The sequence below is a fragment of the Sciurus vulgaris genome (assembly GCF_902686455.1).
Source record: "Sciurus vulgaris genome assembly, chromosome: 1".
Lineage (NCBI taxonomy): Eukaryota > Metazoa > Chordata > Mammalia > Rodentia > Sciuridae > Sciurus > Sciurus vulgaris.
This window is the reverse complement of record NC_136461.1, coordinates 203308520-203331508: the sequence shown is the minus strand read 5'-3', so window position 1 is coordinate 203331508 and position 22989 is coordinate 203308520. Positions and strand designations below refer to the sequence as shown.

Sequence of the window (22989 nt, the reverse complement as noted above, 5' to 3'; positions counted from 1 at the left end):
GATTTCCAGTTTTCCCAGCACCATTTGTTGAATAGGCTGTCTTTTCTCCATTGTATGTTTTTGGCTCCTTTGTCTAGTATGAGAAACTGTATTTATGTGGGTTTGTCTCTGTGTCTTCTATTCTGTACCATTGATCTACCTATCTATTTTTGTGCCAATACCATACCATTTTTGTTACTATTGCTCTGTAGTGTAGTTTAATACCTGGTATTCTGATACCGCCTGCTTCACCTTTCCTGCTCAGGATTGTTTTGACTGTTCGAGGTCTCTTATTAGTCCAGATGAAGTTCATGATTGCTTTCTCAATTTCTATGAGAAATGTCATTGGGATTACCCTGTATTTTATCAGACCATTAAGGAATACAATTAGAAATCAATGATAAAATAAAAAACAAAAACTACTCCTACACCTGGAGACTAAATAATGTGCTATTGAATGATGCTATGAAGACATCAGAGAACAGAAGACATCAAGGAAGAAATAAAAAAATTCTTAGAGATAAATGAGAACAATGACACAACATATCAAAATCTCTGGGACACTTTGAAAGCAATACTAAGAGGAAAGTTCATTGCATTGAACTCATACACTAAAAAAATAAAAAGTCAACAGCTAAATTACCTAACATTATATCTCAAAGCCCTAGAAAAAGAACAGATCAACACCAAAAATAACAGAAGACAGGAAATAGTTAAAATCAGAGCTGAAATCAATGAAATTGAAACAAGAGAAACAATTCAAAAAATTGACAAAACAAAAAGTTGGTTCTTTGAAAAAGTAAACAAAATTGATAAACCCTTAGCCATACTAACAAAGAGGAGAGAGAAAACTCTAATTACTAGAATTTATAATGAAAAAGTAAAGATCACGACAGATACCATTGAAATACATAACATAATTAGAAGCTACTTTGAAAATCTATACTCCAACAAAATAAAAAATATCAAAGACACTGATAAATTTTTAGGGACATATGATCCTCCCAAACTGAATCAGGAAGATGTATACAAATTAAACAGATCAATTTCAAGCAAAAAATAGAAGAAGACATCAAAAGCCTACCAATCAAAAAAAGTCAAGGACCATATGGATTCTCAGCTGAATTCTGAATTAAAGAAGAACTAATACCAATACTCCTCAAAGTATTCCAGGAAATTGAAAAGGAAGGAACCCTTCCAAACTCATTCTATTATGCTAGTATCACTCTGATTACAAAACCAGACAAAGATGCATCAAGGAAAGAAAACTTTAGACCAATATCCCTGATGAACATAGATGCAAAAATTACTTAACAAAATTCTGGCAAATTGCATACAAAAACATATTAAAAAGATAGTGCACCATGATCAAGTGGGGTTTATCCCAGGGAAGCAAGGTTGGCTCAGCATCCAGAAATCAATAAATGTAATCCATCACATCAATAGATTTAAAGTGAAGACTCATATGATTATGTTAATAGGTGCTGAGATAGTGTTTGATAAAATGCAGCACCCCTTCATGCTCAAAATGCTAGAAAAAAATAGGGATAGTAGGAGCATACCTCAATAATGTAAAGGTTATCTATGCAAAGTCCATGGCCAATATCATTCTAAACAGAAAAATTGAAAGCATTCCCTCTTAAAAACTGGAACAAGACAGGGATTCCCTCTTTCACCACTTCTATTCAACATCATCCTTGAAACTCTAGCCAGAGCAATTAGACAGACCAAAGAAATTAAAGGGATACAAATAGGAAAAGAAGGACTCAATCTGTCACTATTTGCAGATGACATGATTCTATATTTATAGAATCCAAAAAACTCCACTAGAAAACTTCTAGAACTAATAAATGAATTCAACAAAGTAGGAGGATATAAAATCAATATGCATAAATCTAATGCATTTCTATTCATAAGTGATGAATCCTCTGAAAAAGAAATTAGGAAAACTACTCCATTCACAGTAGCCTCAAAAAAATAAAATACTTGGGAATCCATCTAACAAAAGAGGTGAAAGACCTCTACAATGAAAACTATAGAACACTAAAGAAAGAAATTCAAGAAAGTCTTAGAAGAGGGAAAAATCTCCCATGTTCTTAGATAGGCAGAATTAATTATTTTCAAAATGGTCATTCTACCAAAGGTGCTATACAGATCCAAGGCAATTCCAATTAAAATCCTAGTGACATTCCTCATAGTTATTGTTTAGTGATTTACATTGCTAAGGATCTATTATGTGCCCCACACAGGTATTCCTCCCTTGTGGCATTTACATGTTAGTGGAGGTAAAACAGATCATGAACAATAAAAGACATTGATAGACAGCTTTACAAGTGTATTGACATGGGCTACTGCTAGAAACACACTCACACATACACACACGTGCATGTGCTGCCAAATAAGAGATACTACTATTATGTATAAATTACCTCTTCAGAAAACTATTAAAACACTAGTAAAAAGTAGGAAATTATTACAAAAGAAACATAGAAGACAGGAGAAATATTTCTGTTTTATAATAAAATGTTATATTTGTTCATCAGAAAATCAAAAATTCAAAACTTTGCTTCTTAGTTATTTTTACATAGATATGTGTTTATAAAACAAAATTCAGATGTATTAAGTAGTTTCCAAGGCAAGGCAAATTTCCCTTCCATCCCCCTTCCTCAATTATCTTGTTCTTTCTAGAAGCAAACACTGCTGCCAATTTTCTATCAAAAACATTTTCAAAAATTCAGTGCTAGTGAGAGTACAATGAAAGAGTATTCTCATAAACTGCTAGAGGAAATAGGAAAAGATTTAGTCTTTTTGGAAAAAAATGTCAAAATACCTCAAGCCTTAAAATATACATTATGACTTAAAAATTCTAATTTTGTACTCTTTTCAAAGAAAATAAATAAGACAAATTTATGTGTATAGGTAGACACCACGGTGTAATTATGAGAGAATAGAAACAACCTAAATATCCAAAATGCGTCCGTTACAGAATAGTATGCACATAAAACAGAGTATTACACAATTATTCCTCACCAGTGTGGCTCGAAGGATACAATTCTGAATGTCAATGTGAAATATTTCATCAGTGCAGTGACCATGTTTTTCAGGTTCACCAGAGCATCCCAGTTCCCAGAGCAATTCCAGGACCCTGCAGACATCTCATAAGTATGTTCTATAAATGAATTGCATCTGGAAAAGTCTGGGGCAGGAGATGTTGCTCAGTTACAGTGTACTTGCTGAGCATGCACAATGCTCCAGGTTTGATTCCCAGCATGGCCAAAAAAAAACCCCTAAACAAACAAAAGAGAAAAACCTGGACACTATGGGATGAGCCAGGACAGATTTCACAACTTGCCTGATCCTAAGAACCACCCAGAACTTATTACAAAACAAGACTCTCAGGCCACTATCTGTAGATTTTAATTAGAGGATTTGAACTCTGTTTTTTTTTTTTTTTTTTTTTTGGGTGCTGGGGATTGAACCCAGAGCCTTGTGCTTGCAATGCAAGCACTCTACCAACTGAGCTATCTCCCCAGCCCCTGAACTCTGTTTTAACAAATAAAATACCTCAAGGTTTGAGAAACAGAGTAACTCAGAAAGTATCTAATGAAAAGTCAGGGACACACTTGGATATTAAAATGAGTATAGGACTTCTACAGGAATTTTTTGGTACAGGAATAAATGAGGGAAGATAAGAGGAAATCTGAGAAGCCAAAGAGGGAGAAAATTTGTAAGAGCAGGAAGCCACCACCGCTATTGGGACTGAGAGAGGAGGTGGTATTGGCAGAAACCAGGCCCCAGAGTCACCTGGAAGAAATCTTAATGGCAGCAGGCATTTGGGCAGGGTCTAGAGCCACCAGTAGATGCCCCCACCACTGGAAAAGTTGCTCAAGCAGACAGGGGTTGTGGGAGAATCTCCTGGAATTGGCCCTTCACCTCCTCCAGTGCTTCCAGGGGCTGGGCCCAGCCAGAAGCCAGATGTCATGGGAAGCGGGATAATGAAGTCTGCAGCATTCCAGGTTCCATCTCCATGACACAGAGCAGAGCGAAAACAGGGCAAGAGTGGACTTGAGGGCTAACGGGCTCGGACCTGTGTTGTGAGTTAGGACATCATGTTACACAGTTATGAAAATACTGCAGAGGTCTTGACCCAAGAGGGTAAAAGAAACATAGCCGTTTAAATTCCTATTAACTCTCACCTCCTTCCACTCCAGGACAATTGTGGGTAAGGAATTGTATTTCATGCAAAACACTCCTTCGAAGGATGTATGCGCTCTAAGTGAACTTGAATGCAGAGTCCAAAACCTACCGCACGTGAGACAGTGGTCAGCTAAGAAATTGGGACATCGTTGTCTGTAGGCAGGATGCAAATGCGAGTATTCTTAGACACAGCACGAAGGCCAGCATGCAGTTAGCAGCTTTGCAACAGAATCGTGCATCCTTGGTATTTTCAGAGTGGGGTTGGGTGGGGGCAGAAACATGAGTATAATCACATAAAAAGAAAAAAGGTATATTTTTATCTAGTGGGAAAAGAGGACACTTTTTCAAAGCCATCGCTCCACTGGACTTAGTGTTTTTGTGAACATCACATACCTTGCCTAAGGAAAATAAGGAGTGAGATTAAAGCATCACTCTGGAGCTGAAATGAGTAACTGTGTCACCAAGGAGAGGAAGCACTGCAAAGGTCCCTGCACTCATGCCACCAGGAGGGATCCACAGATCCCACTGTGGCCCAGGGCTTCAGCCTCTCTCCCGCTGCTCTCTGCCTGACATTCTGCGCTGGATTTTGTGCTCATTTACTTTCCTATCTTCATGCTTGTGTTTTTCCTGGAACAGTCTTTACCCACCACGTGACCTCCATCTTCTGGACAGTTCCTAGTTATTCTTTAAATTTTTATCACACCTCAGCCTCCTTTGGTCCTGCTCCCCATCCCCTTCCCTGCGCTCAGAACGCTAGCATACGCCTATCAGCCTCAGGTGCTTCCGTGTATTTTAATCATTTATATGTTTTTCTCCTTCATGAGATGGTCAGGGATAATTTCGTAATCTACCATTGCACATCTATCCCTAAGTCTTACGCTTGGCACATGATAGGTGCTTAGTATTTCATCGAGCAGGTTTAATGGGGGTAAGAGTTAAAACTATGAGAGAAAGTGAAATCTCCAAGAGAAAGATAAATTTATGTAATTTTCATAAATATTGTTATTTAAGAAGCAGACCAAATTCACAGATAAGTTTTAAAAGCCGATTGTTTTATATTTTCTTTCTTGCAAGTATTTCTGATTATATTCCATTTTCTTTATTCATTCTTTCTTTTACTTCACAAGTAACAAATCTTCCCCTAATCAGGGAGTGATTTTTCTATTCTTATTTAATGTTATATAATTAAGTTCAGTTATATGAGATCACTTTTTCAGGGTCAAAATGCTCATGTAGGGCCGGGGTTGTGGCTCAGTGGTAGAGCGCTCACCTAGCATGCATGAGGTCCCGGGTTCGATCCTCACCATCACATAAAAATAAAATAAATTATTATGTCCACCTACAACTAAAACAAAATATTTTTAAAAATGCTCATATATTGGCAATGTCTCTGGTTCAGTCCAAAAATTAAGGATTAAGAGCCAAGTCTTGCTCTTGCATCTGCTGCACAGCTCATAGTCTGCATTTCTTAGTATGAGCAACTTGGATAGTTGGAAAAGCAGTATGTGCATTTTATTAAAGACTATGATCATCTGGGTGCCGGTTGCTTTCTTGGGAGGTAATGATACCTTGGCCCAGGGCACAATGCAAGAAAAGGCTGGCGATGGGCTCACAAGAGAGCCTGAGGCTTTTGCATTCTGGAGCGAAGGGAACTCTATCACTGCCTCCATGTTCATGCCCAACTTCCAGTTGCATGACTCTTTCAGAGTTAAAATCATGCAACATCATTTAAATGTTAATATGTACCTTTGTGCCTGTCCCACAATTGAATTTTCAAGTAGTCGATTACATTTCTCTCTGTGGGTTCAGGAAACCATTAGACTCACATTATCTAATTTATTGGATATATTTTACAACTTTCCCATTAGTCATCCCTAAATACACTTAGCACCAATGAATAAGGTGGCGTTTGATGTAAATGAGAATTGCTTCCTAGAGAAAGAGCAGCCCAGGACTGCAGGACAGTGGGATACCTAATGTCGGAGCTCTGAGCATGTAGCTCAGATGCGGTCAGGAAAGTTTTACCTGTGGTTAACATGAATGTTAGTGTTAAGCATTTCAGTGTTAATATGCTTGTCAATGTTCTTATTTCTTCTTATTGCTGATTCTTTAATTCTCTGCAACTTTTAAACTTAAAAGAATCTTTGAAACTAAATGTGCTGAAAATATCTTTTAAAAATAAGAAACACATTTAGATTCTGGTGCACAGCAAATTCCCTGTGAAGAAAAGTTCCAAATTTGTGACTCTATTTGCATTTCCATAAACACAGAGAATCTTTGTCTGTGCTTATTATGTGACAAATAACAGTGTTAGAAACGGGGTGTTTTAAAACTCTAATTATGCATGTGCTCCCATTCTTGCTGGTGCGTTTACAATGTGAGGCAATATAAAACTTGTGATTGGGGTTCAAGTGTTTTTTTCCCCCCAAAACTGGTATTTTAATGAATTTTAACCATCACTGACCTTGTTTAAGGTAACTAAAATATTAAGAGGTAAAAAAGATGCACTTGCAAGCTGGGAAGCAGATTCTCAGGTGGAAATGAGTTTGCAAAATATTGAGGAGTGCCCAAAGATCAACCCTGCAAAGGGAGGGAAGCCACCCGAAAGGGAGAAAGGAGAGGCTGAGCAGCAAGGCAGCCCAGCACAGGCCCAGCAACTGTGAGCACTGCTCAGTGTGGCCAAAGGGAGCGTGCGCGTCCTCCCACCTTGGTCAGAGAGACTGGACTACAGCTCCAGGTTCCCGCACTCACGTGGGGCTCCCAGGTCCAGGTGTGTCAAGGAAGGAGAATCAGGAGTTCCAGAGCTGCGAAGACCCTGTGGTCCATGGCCACAGACGAGCAATGGGGACATGAACATTGTCCTTCAGGCCTGAAGGAGATAGAGAGAGGCCATCACGTGGCAGTGCACCTAGATCTGGGGCTCCCTCTAACCTTGTGTCTGGCTAAGTAAATATAAGTGAAAATTCATTAAAATTCAACAAAATGACAATTGGTTTCTCATTTGCACTGATCACATTTCCAATGCTTAGCAGCCACAAGACTGTTGTTGTGTTGCACAGCACAGAACATCTTGATCAGAAATATTGGACTATTGCAATAAAATAGAAGTGCAGAGAGTCTTGTCAGACTGCCCTGCTGTCCCACACGGCGTGTGGCCATGTCGCTCAGAGGGGTTGTGCCTCCCAAGGCTGCCAGCAGGTGCCTGCTCCAGCTGTTCAACCCCAGGGGCCACGCTCTCCTCCCCTGACACAGAGGGGACTCTCCTTCTAGTCTTTCTCCCAAATTCTGTCTTCATTTTTATTTGCATATGTTATTAAGATGGTTTAGTAAACCATAAATGGCATCTGAGAAGTGTTTCCACTTCATAAGGATGGGTCAGGGGATGAGGAAATAGTCATATTCATTCCACTAGTTAAAGAAATGGAAGATAATTGGCTGTTCTCATATTAAAATAGTGTCAATATTTATACTCTGCCACATTAACATCCCCCCAAAATCATTGGCCAGCAAAAAAATAATGGGAGATGATAAAAATTATGGCAGAGTGTATATATACTTTGGTATATTGCAAAGTATAGCAAATGAAACTGTACAGTTCGCCTACTCCCAAGCCACTAGTGTCTGGTAATGAAATCCTGCTCTGGGTGGCCTTCTGGTGCCTCACCTGCTGTAAGTGTTCAGTGCACATTGCTCTTGGGGCTTGAGTCACATGTTCTTCCACAGCAGCCTCCTACAAGTGTTCGTCATGCTAACTGTACCTCTTTTAAAGTGTTTGCCCGAAGCTCTCCCAGGCCTGAAATTCCATGTCCTTGATGCCATCTGTTGCTTTTTCTTCCTGGAGGTCTGAGCAAGCCACCCCTGGCCGGCACACACACCCCTGTGAAGCCTGTGGCCTTGTTCTCCCCAAGTCTGGTGTTCCAGGCCCAGATTGAAAGGTGGAGCTCAAGCGGCTCTCCCTTCTGCATGGCACGCAGGCCCTCTCACAAGACCCGTGGGAAGAGAGAGACACATTGATGGTCTCCTGGCAAGGGAGTACAACTAAATCACAGGGACACACACATGATGCATTTATATAAAGCATCTTAGAGATTCTACAACTGCACTCTGCAGAAATCTGGCTCTCGCCCACTCAGAGGGCACCATCTGGCTGGGTGTCCACAGCAGCCCTCGGTCCACAAGTCTGGGGCTGCCATGCCCACACCAGGATTCGCTCTTCCTTTTCTTCTCCACCATTCATTTCTTGAAGTATATATGTGGCAAACAATGGGCTCAGCTTCCTGGTCACTGACTAGTGGAGCATAACCAAAAATTCCTTCAAGTGAGAAGCAAATTGTCTTGTGTATTCATTTGATGTGGAACCAGCTCAGATAGGCTTAGGGTTGAGGCTAGACCAGGGCTAACCAGTCCCCTTCCATGTGCAGACTGATGAGTCCAGCCTGCCAAGTCCAGCCTAGCAGAGGAGTGGGTGGCGGGAGGTCCTCCGTCCAGGCTGAGGCCCTCCCTCATGAAGACAGACAGAACAGAGGAAGGCTGGCAAGTGGCCTCCACCTTCAGAGCACTGACCCCGCCTGCCAGTGGCCAGTGAATGAGTCCTTCCCCTTCAAAGAGGAATGGTGAAGAAGCCCTCATCTTGGTCCCTGGACCCAGGCAACATGAGAAGAGGGTTTTATAATTTCTCCTGTCTGCCCTCATGATAGAAGGTCTTATAGGAATGTGGATGGGAGGTCAGCAGGGCTGTGTGTGTGTGTGTGTGTGTGTGTGTGTGTGTGTGTGTGTGTAAATAAACATGTAGCTATCCAGTGTTGGAGGCGTGTGCCTCGCATGTAGCTGGGTCTGATAAGTACTGGCAGGTTCTCCCTCCTCCACACTCGGATATCTGATGAGTGTCTTGGGGAGCATGCTGGCTTTAAGTAATCTGGGCAGGATATTAGCTGAGTGAAATCAATCACTTTTACTTATTGAGGCCTCCAGGTGCTGAGCACTGGACTTATTTAAAGAAGCAGTAGAAGTACAGAAAGTTTTAGACCCAGAAGGGACCTTTGAGACCACAAAATTCCCTCATCATTTTACCAGGGACCAGGTCCAGGGAGTGAGGATGATGGGGAGTCCAGCTTCCTGCTTCGGTGGCTTCCCACCACAGCACTGTTCCCTGGGGGTACTGTATGGGCAGTGTCCCCAGTACCCCAAAGTGGTAGCATGCTGGTGGCTCCCAGAAAATGTTTGCTGAACTAATTCACCAAATCCCCTGCTTGGCTTTGGCTTGCGTGTGGCTTTGTGACAGTAGTGAACAGATCCAATTTGTGATGTAATCTTCTCCAATACTTTGTATAAAGGCTTTAAAGTTTACTCTCGTGGAATATGTAGAAAAAAATGAGAAGGTTTTAGCATCTTTTTAAAAAAATAGAGCAAATACTTTGAAGGTACATCAGGGAGTAACATGCCACTTGTCTTGTGTTGTGCTTTTATTTTAGGTAGAAGAAGTAATCATAGGACGAACATCCAAGCCTGTGAAAGCCACCGCAGACAGCCCCAGAGAGCAATCCAAGGAAAGGTACCACTTCCCTGGCTGTCCCTAGAGTTATTACGTGGCACTCTCCCTTGTCATTTGTTGACTAGAATGCAGCTTCTAAGGTGATACAATTATTTAAAGTTTTAAAATGCTTCATACCATGAATGAACGTTCATGATTGTCCCCAAATCCTTAGACTCTGAATTTGTAGGATTCATGATTCCTAAAACCCAATGGCTGCTGACATTGACTGGACATGAGCTTGGTGCCAGGCACTGTTCTGTGTGCCCTCCCCATGTCAACGCCTTTACTTCTCACAGTCTTACCTTTGCTTTACAGAGGGAGACAGAAATCGTGAGCATCCTGGAGGTCATGTAGCCATGACCTGTTGAGACAACTCTGGTGACCCCTGCTTGTACTGCTGCTCTTGTTGCCTCTCTTTTGTGATCCACATACCACCTGAGACTCTACAACTCTGAGGGCTGCATGGGTGTACAGCTCCCGTGACTGCCCTCCTGCCCATCTCCTGTCCGTAGGTCATCTTTGGCCTATATTCGACTCATCTCCCAGCTGGACTCTCTCTCTCTCTCGCTCTCTCTCAAGAATATTCCACTGTTCTTAGTGTTCCCTAAAGCTAGAAAGCCTCTCTGCCTCCCCTCGGTTCCTTAGTGAGGATCCTGGCTCTGCCTCCGGAACGCTTCAGAGCAATGCCAATCTCCCTTGAACATGGCAGCCTGCAAAGCGTTCCACGCAAGGCTCTCCCATTTCTCAATTCTTCTTTAGAATGAGATCCCAGTTCTTTCAACTCTCCTATTTCTTGTGATTTTTCAGACTCTTCCCATCCAGATGGTAAAATCTATTTTGAACTGAGGCAAACTATCTTTGTGACACAAATGTATATGCTAGAACTACCATCATAAAAATACCTGAACAAGAGCTATATTTATGTTTTGCATATAAATTAGACACTTGTATATTCAAAGACAACTGTTGAACTGTTGTAGAGATTTTTAAACATGGGATTTATTTGAGCGACAGGTATGGAATTGAATTCCTACTGAAAAGTGGGTTGCTGTTTTTAACCAGGGGAATCACTCATATTTTCCAACTTAGTGATTTCCATTGCAGATACAAGATTCCAGGGCATCATGGCTATGATGAATATTCACAGTGGCAATTAACCCCCAGCACCCTTGACACATGTAAAGAGTCTGAATTTAATTTGTGAGGAATCACAGGGATGGGAAGCCAAATCATTGCAAACAGTTTGGAGCTGGTTTTCAGACCCCTGGAAAACCATCATTACTGCGATTACACTTGAGGATTGAGGATGTCTTGCACAGTTGTGTATGGTTGGATATCCACAGAGCCCTTCTTTCTCATTTTCATTACTGACAAGTGCTTACCTCACAACCACACATTAAACATCTCTGTGACGGTTGTCTGTGGGGCTCCCTAAATGTTGACAGACGCATTGTGCACCTTGTCACTATGTTGTGCCTATCACCTCTGGCTGGGCAATGCCATTATCCAAATGGCTGCACGCAGGCATTGAGGAGGGCCAGAAAAGGCCGTGGCCCTCTCTTACTAGAGTGGTCTCTTTTTCCTGCTGTGGAGACAGAGTGGATGGAAAGAACTCATGGGGCAGGGTCCTGTTCATCAGGACTGGAGGGTAACTTCTGGCAAGCTCTTGGGGTCCCATGGCACTTCAATGCCAAGGAAGATGCACAACTTCCCCAAAAATGAAGGTATTGATTGAGTGATGACCCTGTTACATGGTGCTATATATTGTCTTTGACCTTCAAAATAGCACTGCAAGATATATATGCGATTTCTTTCTAATTTAATGAGGTTCAAAGAGGCTGAGCTTGCCCAAGATCAGGCAGTTGGAGAGTGGCAGAACAGGGCCATGCGACCTGGGCTGGCCTCTTACTCTCATCGCGCTGTCTTTTGATGAACATGAAGAGCTTTATTTTACAGTAATCAAAATCGTAATGCTTTCGCGGTTAATGCTTTCTTTGTCTTATTGTAGAAGTCCTGCCCTCCCCTGCGGTCAGAAAGACGGTTTCTTGTGTTATAAGGCTTTATGGTTTTGCCTTTTGTGCTTATGTGTGATCTGTCAGGAACTGATTTTTGCTTAAAGTATGTCCACTTAATTTTTCCAGTATGAACACCATCCTGTCCCAGTGTCTCTTGTTAAAATTTATCTCTCTGTGCTGATCACCAAAGCCCTCCGTGTCACAGATCAAGCATCCATGTGTGGGTTTTTCTGGATTGTTCTCTCTGTTCCATTTCCTTAACTTCCACAGCTTTGTGATAAGTCTTTGTAAATGGCGAGAAACGTCTTCTTCCCTTATACCTCAAAAGCAAGTTGGCTGTCCTTGGCCCTTTGCACTTCCACATAAATTTTAGAATCAACTTGCCAAGTTTCACACAAGAATTACATTGTCTATTTTGCGTTACTACAATGAGAAAACTGAAGCAAGACAACTTAACAAACTTGATTTAGTTCATGGTTTTGAGGTTCAAGGTCAGGATGCTGGCATGAGCTCTGCTCTGGCAGGAGCGCTCCTGCTGTATCACACCATGAGGTAAGCACATGTGTGAGGAGGAAGCAATCCCCAGACAGGAAGCCAGAGAGTAGACATCAGACTCAGGCTTTTAAAACCACTTGCTCTCCTGAGAACTCGCTCCGGAAGACCAGCATTCTAGTCTGCGTGCACACCCTCGGGACCGAAGGACGGCCCCACGGGTTGCATTTCATAAAGATTCCTTCAGCTCCCACATTGCCACACTGGGACCAGGCTCCCAACCAATGCATGAAAGTAAGGGGACAGACCACGTGCACACTCACTCTCATACACGTGTGTCTGTGCATGCATGCTCACACACGCACACACACACATGTATAGGGATTTTATTTTGAATTGGAGGTATAAATCAATTTTAGGGTGAACAATCCTTATAGTATTAGTATCTGTCTTTTATTAAGTCTTATTTGATGTCACTATAAAATTTTATAATTTGTCTACAAAGATACCCCATGTTTTATTAATTTTAGGTGAATGATTTTTTGACACCTGTATAAATACATTTTATTTTATTTATTGTATGTTGCTAGTATGTAGACTCACAACTTGCTTTCTTTATTGCTTTGTTTGTTCTGTGGAAAAATACACAAAACATCAAACTGACTGTTTAACACTGAAAGTGTAAATTCAGTTACATTTATTTTGACCAAACTGTTGTCTAGCCATCAGTACTATGTAATTAACTTTTATGTTTGATTTTGTATGCAACAACTTTACTCATCTCTCTTTTTTATTATTATTATTATTATTATTATTTTTACAGACTGCATTGTTATTCATTGTACACAAATGGGGTACATCTTTTCATTTCTACGGTTGCGCATGATGTAGATTCACACCATTCATATAATCACACATGTACATAGGGTGATGATGTCTGTCTCATTCCACCATCTTTCATAACCCTGCCCCCTCCTCCTTTTCATTTCCCTCTACCTAATCTAAAGTTCCTTCATTCTTCCCTCACCTCCCACACCCCCACCCCCACCTTTGGATCCCAGTTATCCCACTCCTCAGTTTATACTAATCTCTCTTACTATTTAATTAATTCATCTGAGGGTTCTTTTAGATTTCCTGTATACCCACAAGGATGATCACTTTCTTCTTCCCAATCATTTTCCCTTTTGTTTCTTTTTCATGCCTTATCACATAGGGAAAGACTCCAAGAATAATGTTAAATAGAAAAGCAATTGACAGCATCTTCATCTTGTCAGTCTCTGAGGGAAGCTTTTATCATCATACTTTTAAGTCTAATACAGTTGAAACCTAGTGAATGTGGTTTTATGATCCATGCATTCATTTTCCAGTATCAGAAGTTTTGTTGTTGTTTCTGGTTCCATTCTTGTTGCCTCTCCTTCTTCTCATGCAAAGTGCCCTTTTCTCTGAGATTAGTTTTTACTATGAGTTGTAGTTCTCTGGGCAGCCTTCAACCAACCCAGTTCTCCATCCTTTCTCGCTTGTAGTTTTCAAGAACAACTGTGGAATGTCCTGGAAATGCACCGTGTTGAAACAAGTGAAAGCTGCCAGAATAGCCCAGGCCCTTTTCCTATTCTCTCACCCCAAACCCAATGTCCTTCAGTGCTTTAGCCCAGAATATCATGCAGCACCAGGGTATAAAACCAGGGGAGGCTGCCCTTCAAGGTCCTTCAGCAATGTTCAACACAAATGACACTTCATCTGCCCCAGATAGCTTTCCTAAATTTTGAGGAACCTGCTTCCAGTGAATCCTGGTCTTCTCTTGTCCCTCTCTTCCTCTCTATAAGTAACAAGACCATTTCATTTTAACTTGTGTATGTACATGTCCTGTTTCATTAGACTTGGACAAGTCCATACCTAGTGCATAATGAACCTGCTTCATACGCCATTACCTTGGGGAATACGCTGGGGGGCTTCTCAGAGTCCTGGGAGTTACCTGACTGGGCAGCATTGGCATATGCTTCAGGACAGACCCCTCAGAACACTGCCAGTTTGGAACTACTTCTACCTAAATTCAAGATTGAGGACTTTTAACCACAAGTAGATGTAAAGTTGCTAGTCTGGTGACAATTCAGTCTCTGCACCCCTGAGGCGTCTGTCTTCCAAGTCTGTTAGGGAGGTGAGCAGAGGGGTTTACTCCTCATTTGTTCTTAGCACATGAGAACCCCCTTGTTGTAGGGAGGTTGTCCTGCTGGACTGCCCACCGGCATGCTCAGGGCTTTGACCTCTGTCCTCAGATTCCACAGGATCAGCAAGACCAAAGCACAACTTCAAGGGCTCACCGAATGCACTCAGGGCTCAGGTGACTTCAGGTCTCTCTACTCTCCTTCTTCCTGCTTTCTCCCAATTCCAAAATTGCAGTTCCTTAGGATCCTACCAGGTCTTTCATGTTCTCAGGACGTTTGCAGTGGGAAGAGGAGTCTTTGCTTCCAATATGCTAGCCCATCATATTACAAGGAAAAAAGTTCTTTCTGTGAGCTCTTGAATCTCTAATGTGTTTTATACTTACTTTTTGATCTTAGATACTTAGTTTTTTCCTTGCTTCATAATGATAAATCCGTTCATTTGTCTTTCATCTCATCGTACTGAACTCCAGAGGTTCTGTTTCTGACAGGCAAGGCAGTGGGCAAAACTAGTGATGGGCATCTGTCCTTCAGGCCTCTGACATTGAGCAGGGACAGCATGGAAAAAAAAAACAAAAACAAAAACAAAACCGCAACCCTCTCCCCATTATTCTGGGGATTGGTATCATTCTAAAGTGCTCCAGGTTTAGATACTCACTGTTTATTATCCCAGAGATTCATGAGCAATTGAAGTTCTCCATTGCAATTAGTTCGTTCTTTGCAACTTCTGAAGTAAGGAGCTGCAGATAACTGTACCCTAAGTTCATTGATTACTACTAACATCTGGATTATGGCCCAAGAGATAGATTTAGAAGGGAGATAGTCTATTTTTCCTCAGAGCCGAGGATAGCATTATTATAGGGAAAGACTTTAGGTATTTACTTAAGACAAATATAGCATGGCCTTTTAAATAAGAGCATAGTAATTTTAAAAGTAGAGCTTTTTAATGTAACTTAACATAGTTCCTTGAAAACAACTACCTACATGTGCATTAGAAAACATTTTCCAAACTTGAAAGTACCATGTCAGTGTCGGTAATCATTGTTATTATGTTTATATTATTGTTTGTACAACTAAATAACTACACTAAAAAACTGTAGTTATAAAAATTTAGTCACTACTCTTCCAATTTCTTTAAACCAAGTAAACATTCACCTTGGGTTATGAGGTCCCTGGTTCTCAGACATACTTTTTCCTATGTTTTTAGACACAGGCAACGTTTGTACCTGACTTGCATCAGTTAGGTTGTTGTGGCTACAGGTAATGGAATATTTAAGATGAATTTTAAAATTCTGGGTGTTCAGTTATCCCAAAGAGCATCTAGTCTGGAAGTAGGTGGTTTTGTGGGTGGTTCAGCCCCTGGGTGATCAAGACCCCACACAGTGCGATTCTTGTGGCCTTTCCTTTCATGCTGCAGATGAATGCCACTGCTTTAGTAGCAAATCCTTTTATCAGCAACCTCCATGGCGGGGAGGGGAGCTCGATGGTAGGCAAAGTTGTGGCCCTTAAAGATGGACCTGTCCTAATACCCAGAGCCTGTGAGTAAGTAATCTTATGTGGCCAGGGGAAATGCAGGTGCAGACAGTATCAGATGACATGACAACAAGGAGAGTGCCCTGGATGAGGCAATGGCCCAGGGTAGCCACAAGGGTCCTTACCAATGAAAGAGGGGAGGCAGATGAGCCAGAGTCAGAGTGTTGCAGCATGAGGCAGACTTGATGGCTACTGCTGCTTAGAAGATGGAAGCCAGGAAAGGTGGGAAGCCTCTAGAAGCTAGAAAAGTCCAGGAAGCAGTTGAGCCCTAGAATCTCCAGAAAGGAGGCAAGCATCATAGCACCTTGATTTTAGCCCAGTGAGACCCAAGTTAGACTTCTAACCTATGTGACTATGAGAAAATATATGCACATTGTTTTAGACCATTGAGTTGTGGTAGTTTCTTTGTATCTGTGTTCTGATAAAATTTTACGGGCACTGGAATTTGAATTTCATATAATTTTTACATGACACAATATATTCCATTTTAAATTTTTTCAACTTTTTTTAAAAATAAAAGACAGTTTTAGTTAAATTTTATTCTTCTTTTTAATTAACATATTCTTGGTAATTGTACACTCCTGTGGAGTGCATTGTGATATTCAGTCTGTGTGTGCAGCCTGTACTGAGAGAATCAGAACAGTCACATTTCCCTGGCCTTGCCATTTCATTATTTGGAGCCTTTTGTGTTCTCTCTTCTAGTTCTTCATATATGCCAGATGATTGTCAATCAGTCACTCACTGCATGGCAGGACACCAGAACTTATTTCTCCTATCTAAACTATTATAGTCCCAGTTTCCAACCTCCTTCACCCCATTTGCCCTTCCAAACCTCTAGTAATCACTCTTCCACATTCAGATCTATTTCTTTTTAGCTTCCACATAAGAGGACATGTGAAATTTGTGCATCTGACTTATTTCACTTAGCATTGTGTCCTCCAGTTCCATCCATTTTGCTGAAATGACAAGCTTTCATCCTTCTGATGACTGGATAGTAAACCATGGTGTTTACACACCCTGTTTTCTTTATCCATGCATCCATCAATGGACATCTTGGCTGATTTCATACTTTTGTAGTTGTAGTGATTTCTTGAAGCAGTGAGAGAAAACCTACATGGCAGGGAGCAGGATGGCGAATGACCTCCTCACAAGCCCAACCCATAGGCCATGGCTCCTTGTCAGCAGATGTGCATCCCTAAGCACTGGGATGGGGGTGTGTTTTAGTCCATTTTTTTTTATTGCTGTGACTAAAAGACCTGACAAGAACAATTTTAAGAAGGCAGGCTTCAGGGACTCTGACCCAGCTGTACTTTGCCTGGCCTCCCACACTTCCCTTTGAAATCATGGTGGAAGCCTCCATGAAGCCCTAACTCCAGCATCCTACATTCCTGAAAAACCAGCCCCTCATGGTTGGTGCCAAAGTTTGACACCATCTCAAGCAATAGCCAAAACTCTTGGGACCATGGCTGCAACAGCCTCTGAGTGCCTAGGTAGATGAGTGTGGTGTGGCCTCGCTATTGAAGCAGTGTGCTCCTTGGTCTCTTCTCAAAGCTATTTTTACTTGTACACCCTGGAGTCTAAGATGGGTGTGGTCTTGCCAATTTCTGAGATGCCATCAAGCCATCATTCCTATTGTCTTTGTGAAATGCACTTAGCCTCTCTTTATTTCTGAAATCTCTGCAACAAACCCACCTTCCTTAGCCACAGGTTTACATATGATTTTCTGGCCAAATTGCAAGTTTTCCAAATATTTCTGCTCTGCTTCCTGCTCCTGATTATTATAATAAACTTTACAAAAAGTTGCCAGCAATATCCATGCCACCACCTGAATGCCATGTTGCCTTGAAATTTTCTCCATGAGATTAATTAGTCCATCACCTTTAAATTCAGCCTCATAGAAAGTCTCAGAACATGGACCAAATGTAGACAAGTTCTTTGCCAGAATATAGCATGAATGGCCTCTCGTCCAGTTTCCACCTCCTCCTCTGACATTTCATGAGTCCAGTCTTTACTGTCAACAGTCCTACTGGCATTCTAATCTTCTGAGCAATTTCCCACCTGTAACTCTTACAGGTCAGAGAACTGACACAAACGGAGGCAGCACGAAGGCCCCCTCTTCATATCCCACCTCTTGTGGTCATGCCAGAAAGATGTCAGACCTGTTGCTCAGAATAACAGGAATGAGTTTATCAGAAGAGACGGGAAAGGGGAGAAGAGGATGCTCTCAAGGCAGAGAGTGGGTCCTCTCAGAGAGGGGAGGGCTGGCACACCTCTCCTGCCCTCCTGGTTTTATCGTGGGATTCCTAGGGTAGTTCTGAGAGTCCTGCCCAGGTCTGTGTTTTGACTTCTAACTAAGCATAGGAACTGCATGGACTGCCTCCCAGAGAGGACGGTGTGATGTTCTCTGAATTGGAGATTTTAAGGAAATTGGGCCCCTGCTTTTGCTTCAATTTCCTGCCCCCTTAGTCATTTTATCACCCTTTGAATAAGCTTCAGCAAGCTTAGTTGTTAGGGTCTTGATATACATCTGTCCTTTAAGGCTGCCTGTGGTTTTCAACCCTTTTCATTGTCTTTTCCCTGATCAGCCATTCATGGCTCACTAGCAACCTATCAAAGCCATGGCTCTCTGTCCTTTAAAGTCAGAGGAGTCACTGAGTACCACAGCACTCTGCATCGGGGAAGCAGGTGTGTTCAGGGCTGCCCACACACAGTCATTTATCTGGAGCAGTCGGGTCCCCTTTTCTGCTCAGCCGTGTCCCTGGGTATCTTTCACAGCACCTTCGGATTCCCCCCTTTCAGCTTTCCAGAGGATGCACAGCCCATTTCTGATTCCTCCTTTCTCCTATGGAACACATGGTTTATAGGGCACAGTTTGAGTTTTTAAAATATGCTATTTTATATTCTTCGAATACTTTGTATTTTTCTTCAGCAAGTTCACACATATTAGTAAAAATACTTACAGGAATTGAAAACTCAGATGCCCAAAGGCCAACCCTGGCTTCTGCTGGCTAGACTGAGTCTGGGAACAGGAGCGTGAAGCTCACGTTAGCTGGACTGTTATTTTCTTCAGATCAGAGATCATTTCTTACATAATTTCATTATTTCTTCAATAGAGCAGTAGTAGTTTTTGGTTACTCAACACATATTCATGCAATGCAGCTGTATGCTAGGCATACAAGATGAGCAAAAAATACCTTGCCTCAAGGATGTCGGTCTGCAGGGAGGCAGGCCAATCATGAGACAGCAACATGATACTGCAACAAATTCCGTGTTAGAGCAAGAAGAGGTGCTACCAGGAACCTTGTCCCTTCACAGATGGATTCCATGGCACCTGCCATAGTGGCACTTAACATCTATCTGTTGAATGAGTAAATGAGTGGGATAGTGACTCTAAAATAATTTGGCTGAGTATCAAAAATCACTGGGGAGACTTTAAAAAAATACTTCTCACTGGGCTCAACTCTAGGCCTATTGAATAACAATTGCCAGGAAGGTGACCCAGGACTTGTATCATCCAGTTTCCTCTAGGACCATGACTTTGGGAATCGCTGGGCGGTGGATGTTCTTCCTGGTTCTGAGTCACCTGTGCTATTTGCTGAGAGAAGTGGGTAGGGAGAGCAGGAGCGGGTTCTCATGGGAGAGGAGGTTGGTGGGCTGAGGTCTGCCGTGCACCTGACCCGGCAGTCCGAATGCCCTGCCAAAGCGCGACAGGTTGGGCTGTGGGAGCCAGCGAGGTCTGAAACCTGACCAGCTGCGCTTAGGAGTGAGACCTGGCTGATCCTGGCTGTGTGACTCAGCCAGCTGGGTCCCTTCAGTCACCAAAGCTTCTTGGGTAAGCAGAGCCTCTCGGGCAACCTCCTCCAGCTACCTGGTCGCTGGCAGGGCTCCACAGTGCTATTTCTCATGGGTTGAACCGTGCTTCCGCAAGGCTCTGAGCTACTAGAAGCCAGGACAACCTCTTGTTTTTATCTCTGTGCTACACAGATATCACTCGCTAATATTTGCTGAATAAAGAAGTTGAACCTATTAAAAACTTGATTATAAATGATGTGATACTAATTTCCCTTTGCCTTTTTTTGTTGTAGAAGCAAGCCAGTTGAGAAACTAGAAGTAGATCCTAGCAAACATTCCTATCCTGATGTGACTACTATAGTCCAAGAGGGAAGACACAGGCCCAGAAGGCTGGGATCCGGACACAAAGTCGTGCCGAGTGAGGAAGAAGCAGACTTCGAAGATAACCCTGAAGTGCCTCCACTGATCTGAAACATCAGGCTGCTCTCTGATTGGCTATGATACGCCAGGCCTCCTTGCTCAGGGCAGAGAGTCAGTGGCCCTGGTTTATGGGGTAAACACAGAATTATTCATCATTATTATTACTCTTGTGTTTTAATTCCTACTTTGTACAGTAGTATTCTTAAACAAGTTTGAAATTAAAATGCATATCTTAAATATGCTATAACTCATCCTTTGTCTATAATCAAGGACTGTCTAGTGAAAAATTGAGTGAAAAGATTGAACTTTTGCATGAAACGTTGATAATAAGTCACAGAAGTGCCTGCTGTTTTATAGATTAAGTCACAGGTAAAAGGACTGGTTATAAGATTGGTACTTCAGCAAACTGGTCAAGCTCAGTAGTTAGAACTATAATTTCAGGCCCAATTATAATGCTTTAAAGCAATTTTAAACAGTGTTTCAATATTTCTCCTGACATGCCTGCTTTCTCTGGTGACTCAGTGTGATGGCAAAACATGAGTTCTGACATTAGACACCCTATATTTGGTTCCAGCCGAGTCACTCTGTAAAGACCTTCAACAAGTCCTTCCGTTCCTCCAGCCCTAGTGGCTTCATCTGTAACCAGGGGTGGTGATCTTGTCTTGTGGGTTGTTTCAAGAGCAGCACTTGGTCTAGCGCCCGTCAGGGCTGGGAGCCCTGCTCCTCCTCGTCCCGACCCCTCCTCCCTGCTTCCTTGATCCCTTTTCTCCCTTTTCCTCTTTCTTCACTTCTTCTTCCTCATCTGGCCCTTTCTGATCCACTCCCTTCTTACTGGCTGTCTTTCCTTCTTCTCTATCTAACACTATGGACACGATGCTCATCGTACGCCACGGGGGAAATCACGATGCAGCAGCAATTGAGTCAGACTTCCCCAAATTACCATCCAATCGGAGCTTCCTGAGCCTTTTGTGAGTGGTGCAACCGTGAGTGGTGTGGGATTCCCCAGCACTGTGGCTCAGATACAGTCTGAGGTGTCCTCCCAAAGATGGGTGTGCTGGGAACTTCATCCAGGTGACGGAATCGGAAGGTAGTGGAACCTTTACACGTGGGGCCTACTCGGAGTCCTTAGGTCACTGGAAGTACTGCCCTCAGGAGGGAGTGCTGTCTCCTGGAGTGAGAGGCACAAGAGCTAGTGTTTTTAAAACCCTGAACCTGACCTCTAGGTCCCTATCTGGCTACCTTTATCAAGATGTAACCCCTTCCTCATACCTGTGCTCCTGTCCTGACCTGACCCCAGCCCGTGTGAGGCCAAACCAATGGGGTTGTCTGATCCTGGACTTTGAGCTTCTGAAACTGTGAGCTAAATAAACCTCTTTTCTTCACAAAGTCAGCCTGCCTCAGGAATTTCCTTATAGTAATGCAAAATCACTACTACAAGGGTGAAAATGTTGCCTCGTAGTGATACCATGTCGAGTGGTGGTGAGGGCTGTAAGGAGAGTGAGACAGGGCCAGGCTTTCAGGGTGGTGGGGTTCTTTTTCAAACAGGGCCCCTCTCTCAGAGAAGGGCTTCCACTAGGCTCTGGTAATGACTTATCAGAGAACCAAAATGTATCAGTCGGGAAAAGTGAACGTCTAGAAATATGGTGGGAATGAGGGGTTGGTCACAGGAATGCAGTTTGACACGATGCGGAGGAGCTGGAAGTAAGGGTGGAGAACTGGGGAAAGATGTCGAGTGTAGGTGACAGAACTCGAGCTGCTGACACAGGACAGTGTCTGGGTGCTTTGGGAAGGTCTGTGGAAACTACTCCCTCCACCGAAACTGTGCGTGTGTCTAGCTGTTGCCCGTGTGGGTTTGCGGCCAAGCTCCCGGGGGTTGGACTCGGGACCAGCATAGCTCTTGTTCTGGCAGCTGGTCACATGTCTGCAGCTGGGGACTGTATGCACGGTTTCCTTCTTACACTACCCACTGCATTGTTCTTCTCTCCCCAAACCCTTCAGCGGGCGATTGATCCTGGCCAGTGGGGCCACCCAACCCTCCTTCCAGCAGTGTCTGCCACACTCAATCCCACCTGTCCTGGGTGACTTGGTTGTCCACATACGGTGCCCTCGGAACTTGCGAACACTAAGAAATGCCCAAGGGCCATCTGCTTTCCAGCTCTGTCCCTCCTGTCCTCCCACCACCCTTGTGAGCAGCAGCCATTCCATTTTCCTGTGACGGCCAAGTCACCCAGCCAATACACTGCCTTCTTGTCCTGTTGGCTCACTGGACGTGACTCCACAGGGGCCCAGCATTGAAGCCAGAAGGCAGCTTGTTGCCTTCTCTGTTGGTGCTCTTCCCTCTGGAACCCATGTCTCCACACCAGCAGGGCCCGCGTAGCAGGAATGGACATTCAGTTGGTGGCCCTGCACTGCTCCTGCTGACGGCATTAATTTTCAGACAAACGAGGTGCCATCTTCCACATCCAGGCTGGTCAAGCCACCAGACCACTGCAGTCCTGGCCTGTATTTGATTGCAACAGGAGAGACTCCCAAGAAAAACTGCTGAGGTTTCCCAAAATCTAACCCACAAAGGGTGAGCAAAATGCAAGAGTTGCATCAATCTACCAAATTTGGGAGCAATTTCTTTTGAAGCAATGGCAACAAGAGCAGATTTGGTAGCTGGAAGTGGAATGCTTCCATAAGGAAAACTGAGACAAGTGGTCAAGGCTTGGGACCAGGGACTAGTTGAGATGGAACGACCTGGAGGAGGCTCATGTGCTTGGACGCTCCAAAGGTAGAGGTGTTACCTTTTGATGGAGGTCCACCTCCATTTTGGGGTTCCTACATTATAACCTAAATGCAGAGGTTCTTCAAAGGGTCCTCTAGGGAA

At 43.0% G+C, this 22989-nt stretch overlaps 1 protein-coding gene across 1 annotated transcript in view; it reads left to right on the top strand.

Annotated features, from left to right (window-relative positions):
* The window catches only part of DNAAF11 (dynein axonemal assembly factor 11), a 92674-nt gene extending 71164 nt beyond the window's left edge, over positions 1–21510 (top strand). Inside the window, exons 11-12 of the mRNA XM_079125651.1 lie at positions 9652–9727; positions 19994–21510. Coding sequence (XP_078981777.1) covers positions 9652–9727; positions 19994–20171 — 254 coding nt within the window. The 3' untranslated portion in view covers positions 20172–21510. The remainder of the gene's footprint in view (positions 1–9651; positions 9728–19993) is intronic.
* Positions 21511–22989: the final 1479 nt, after the last annotated feature.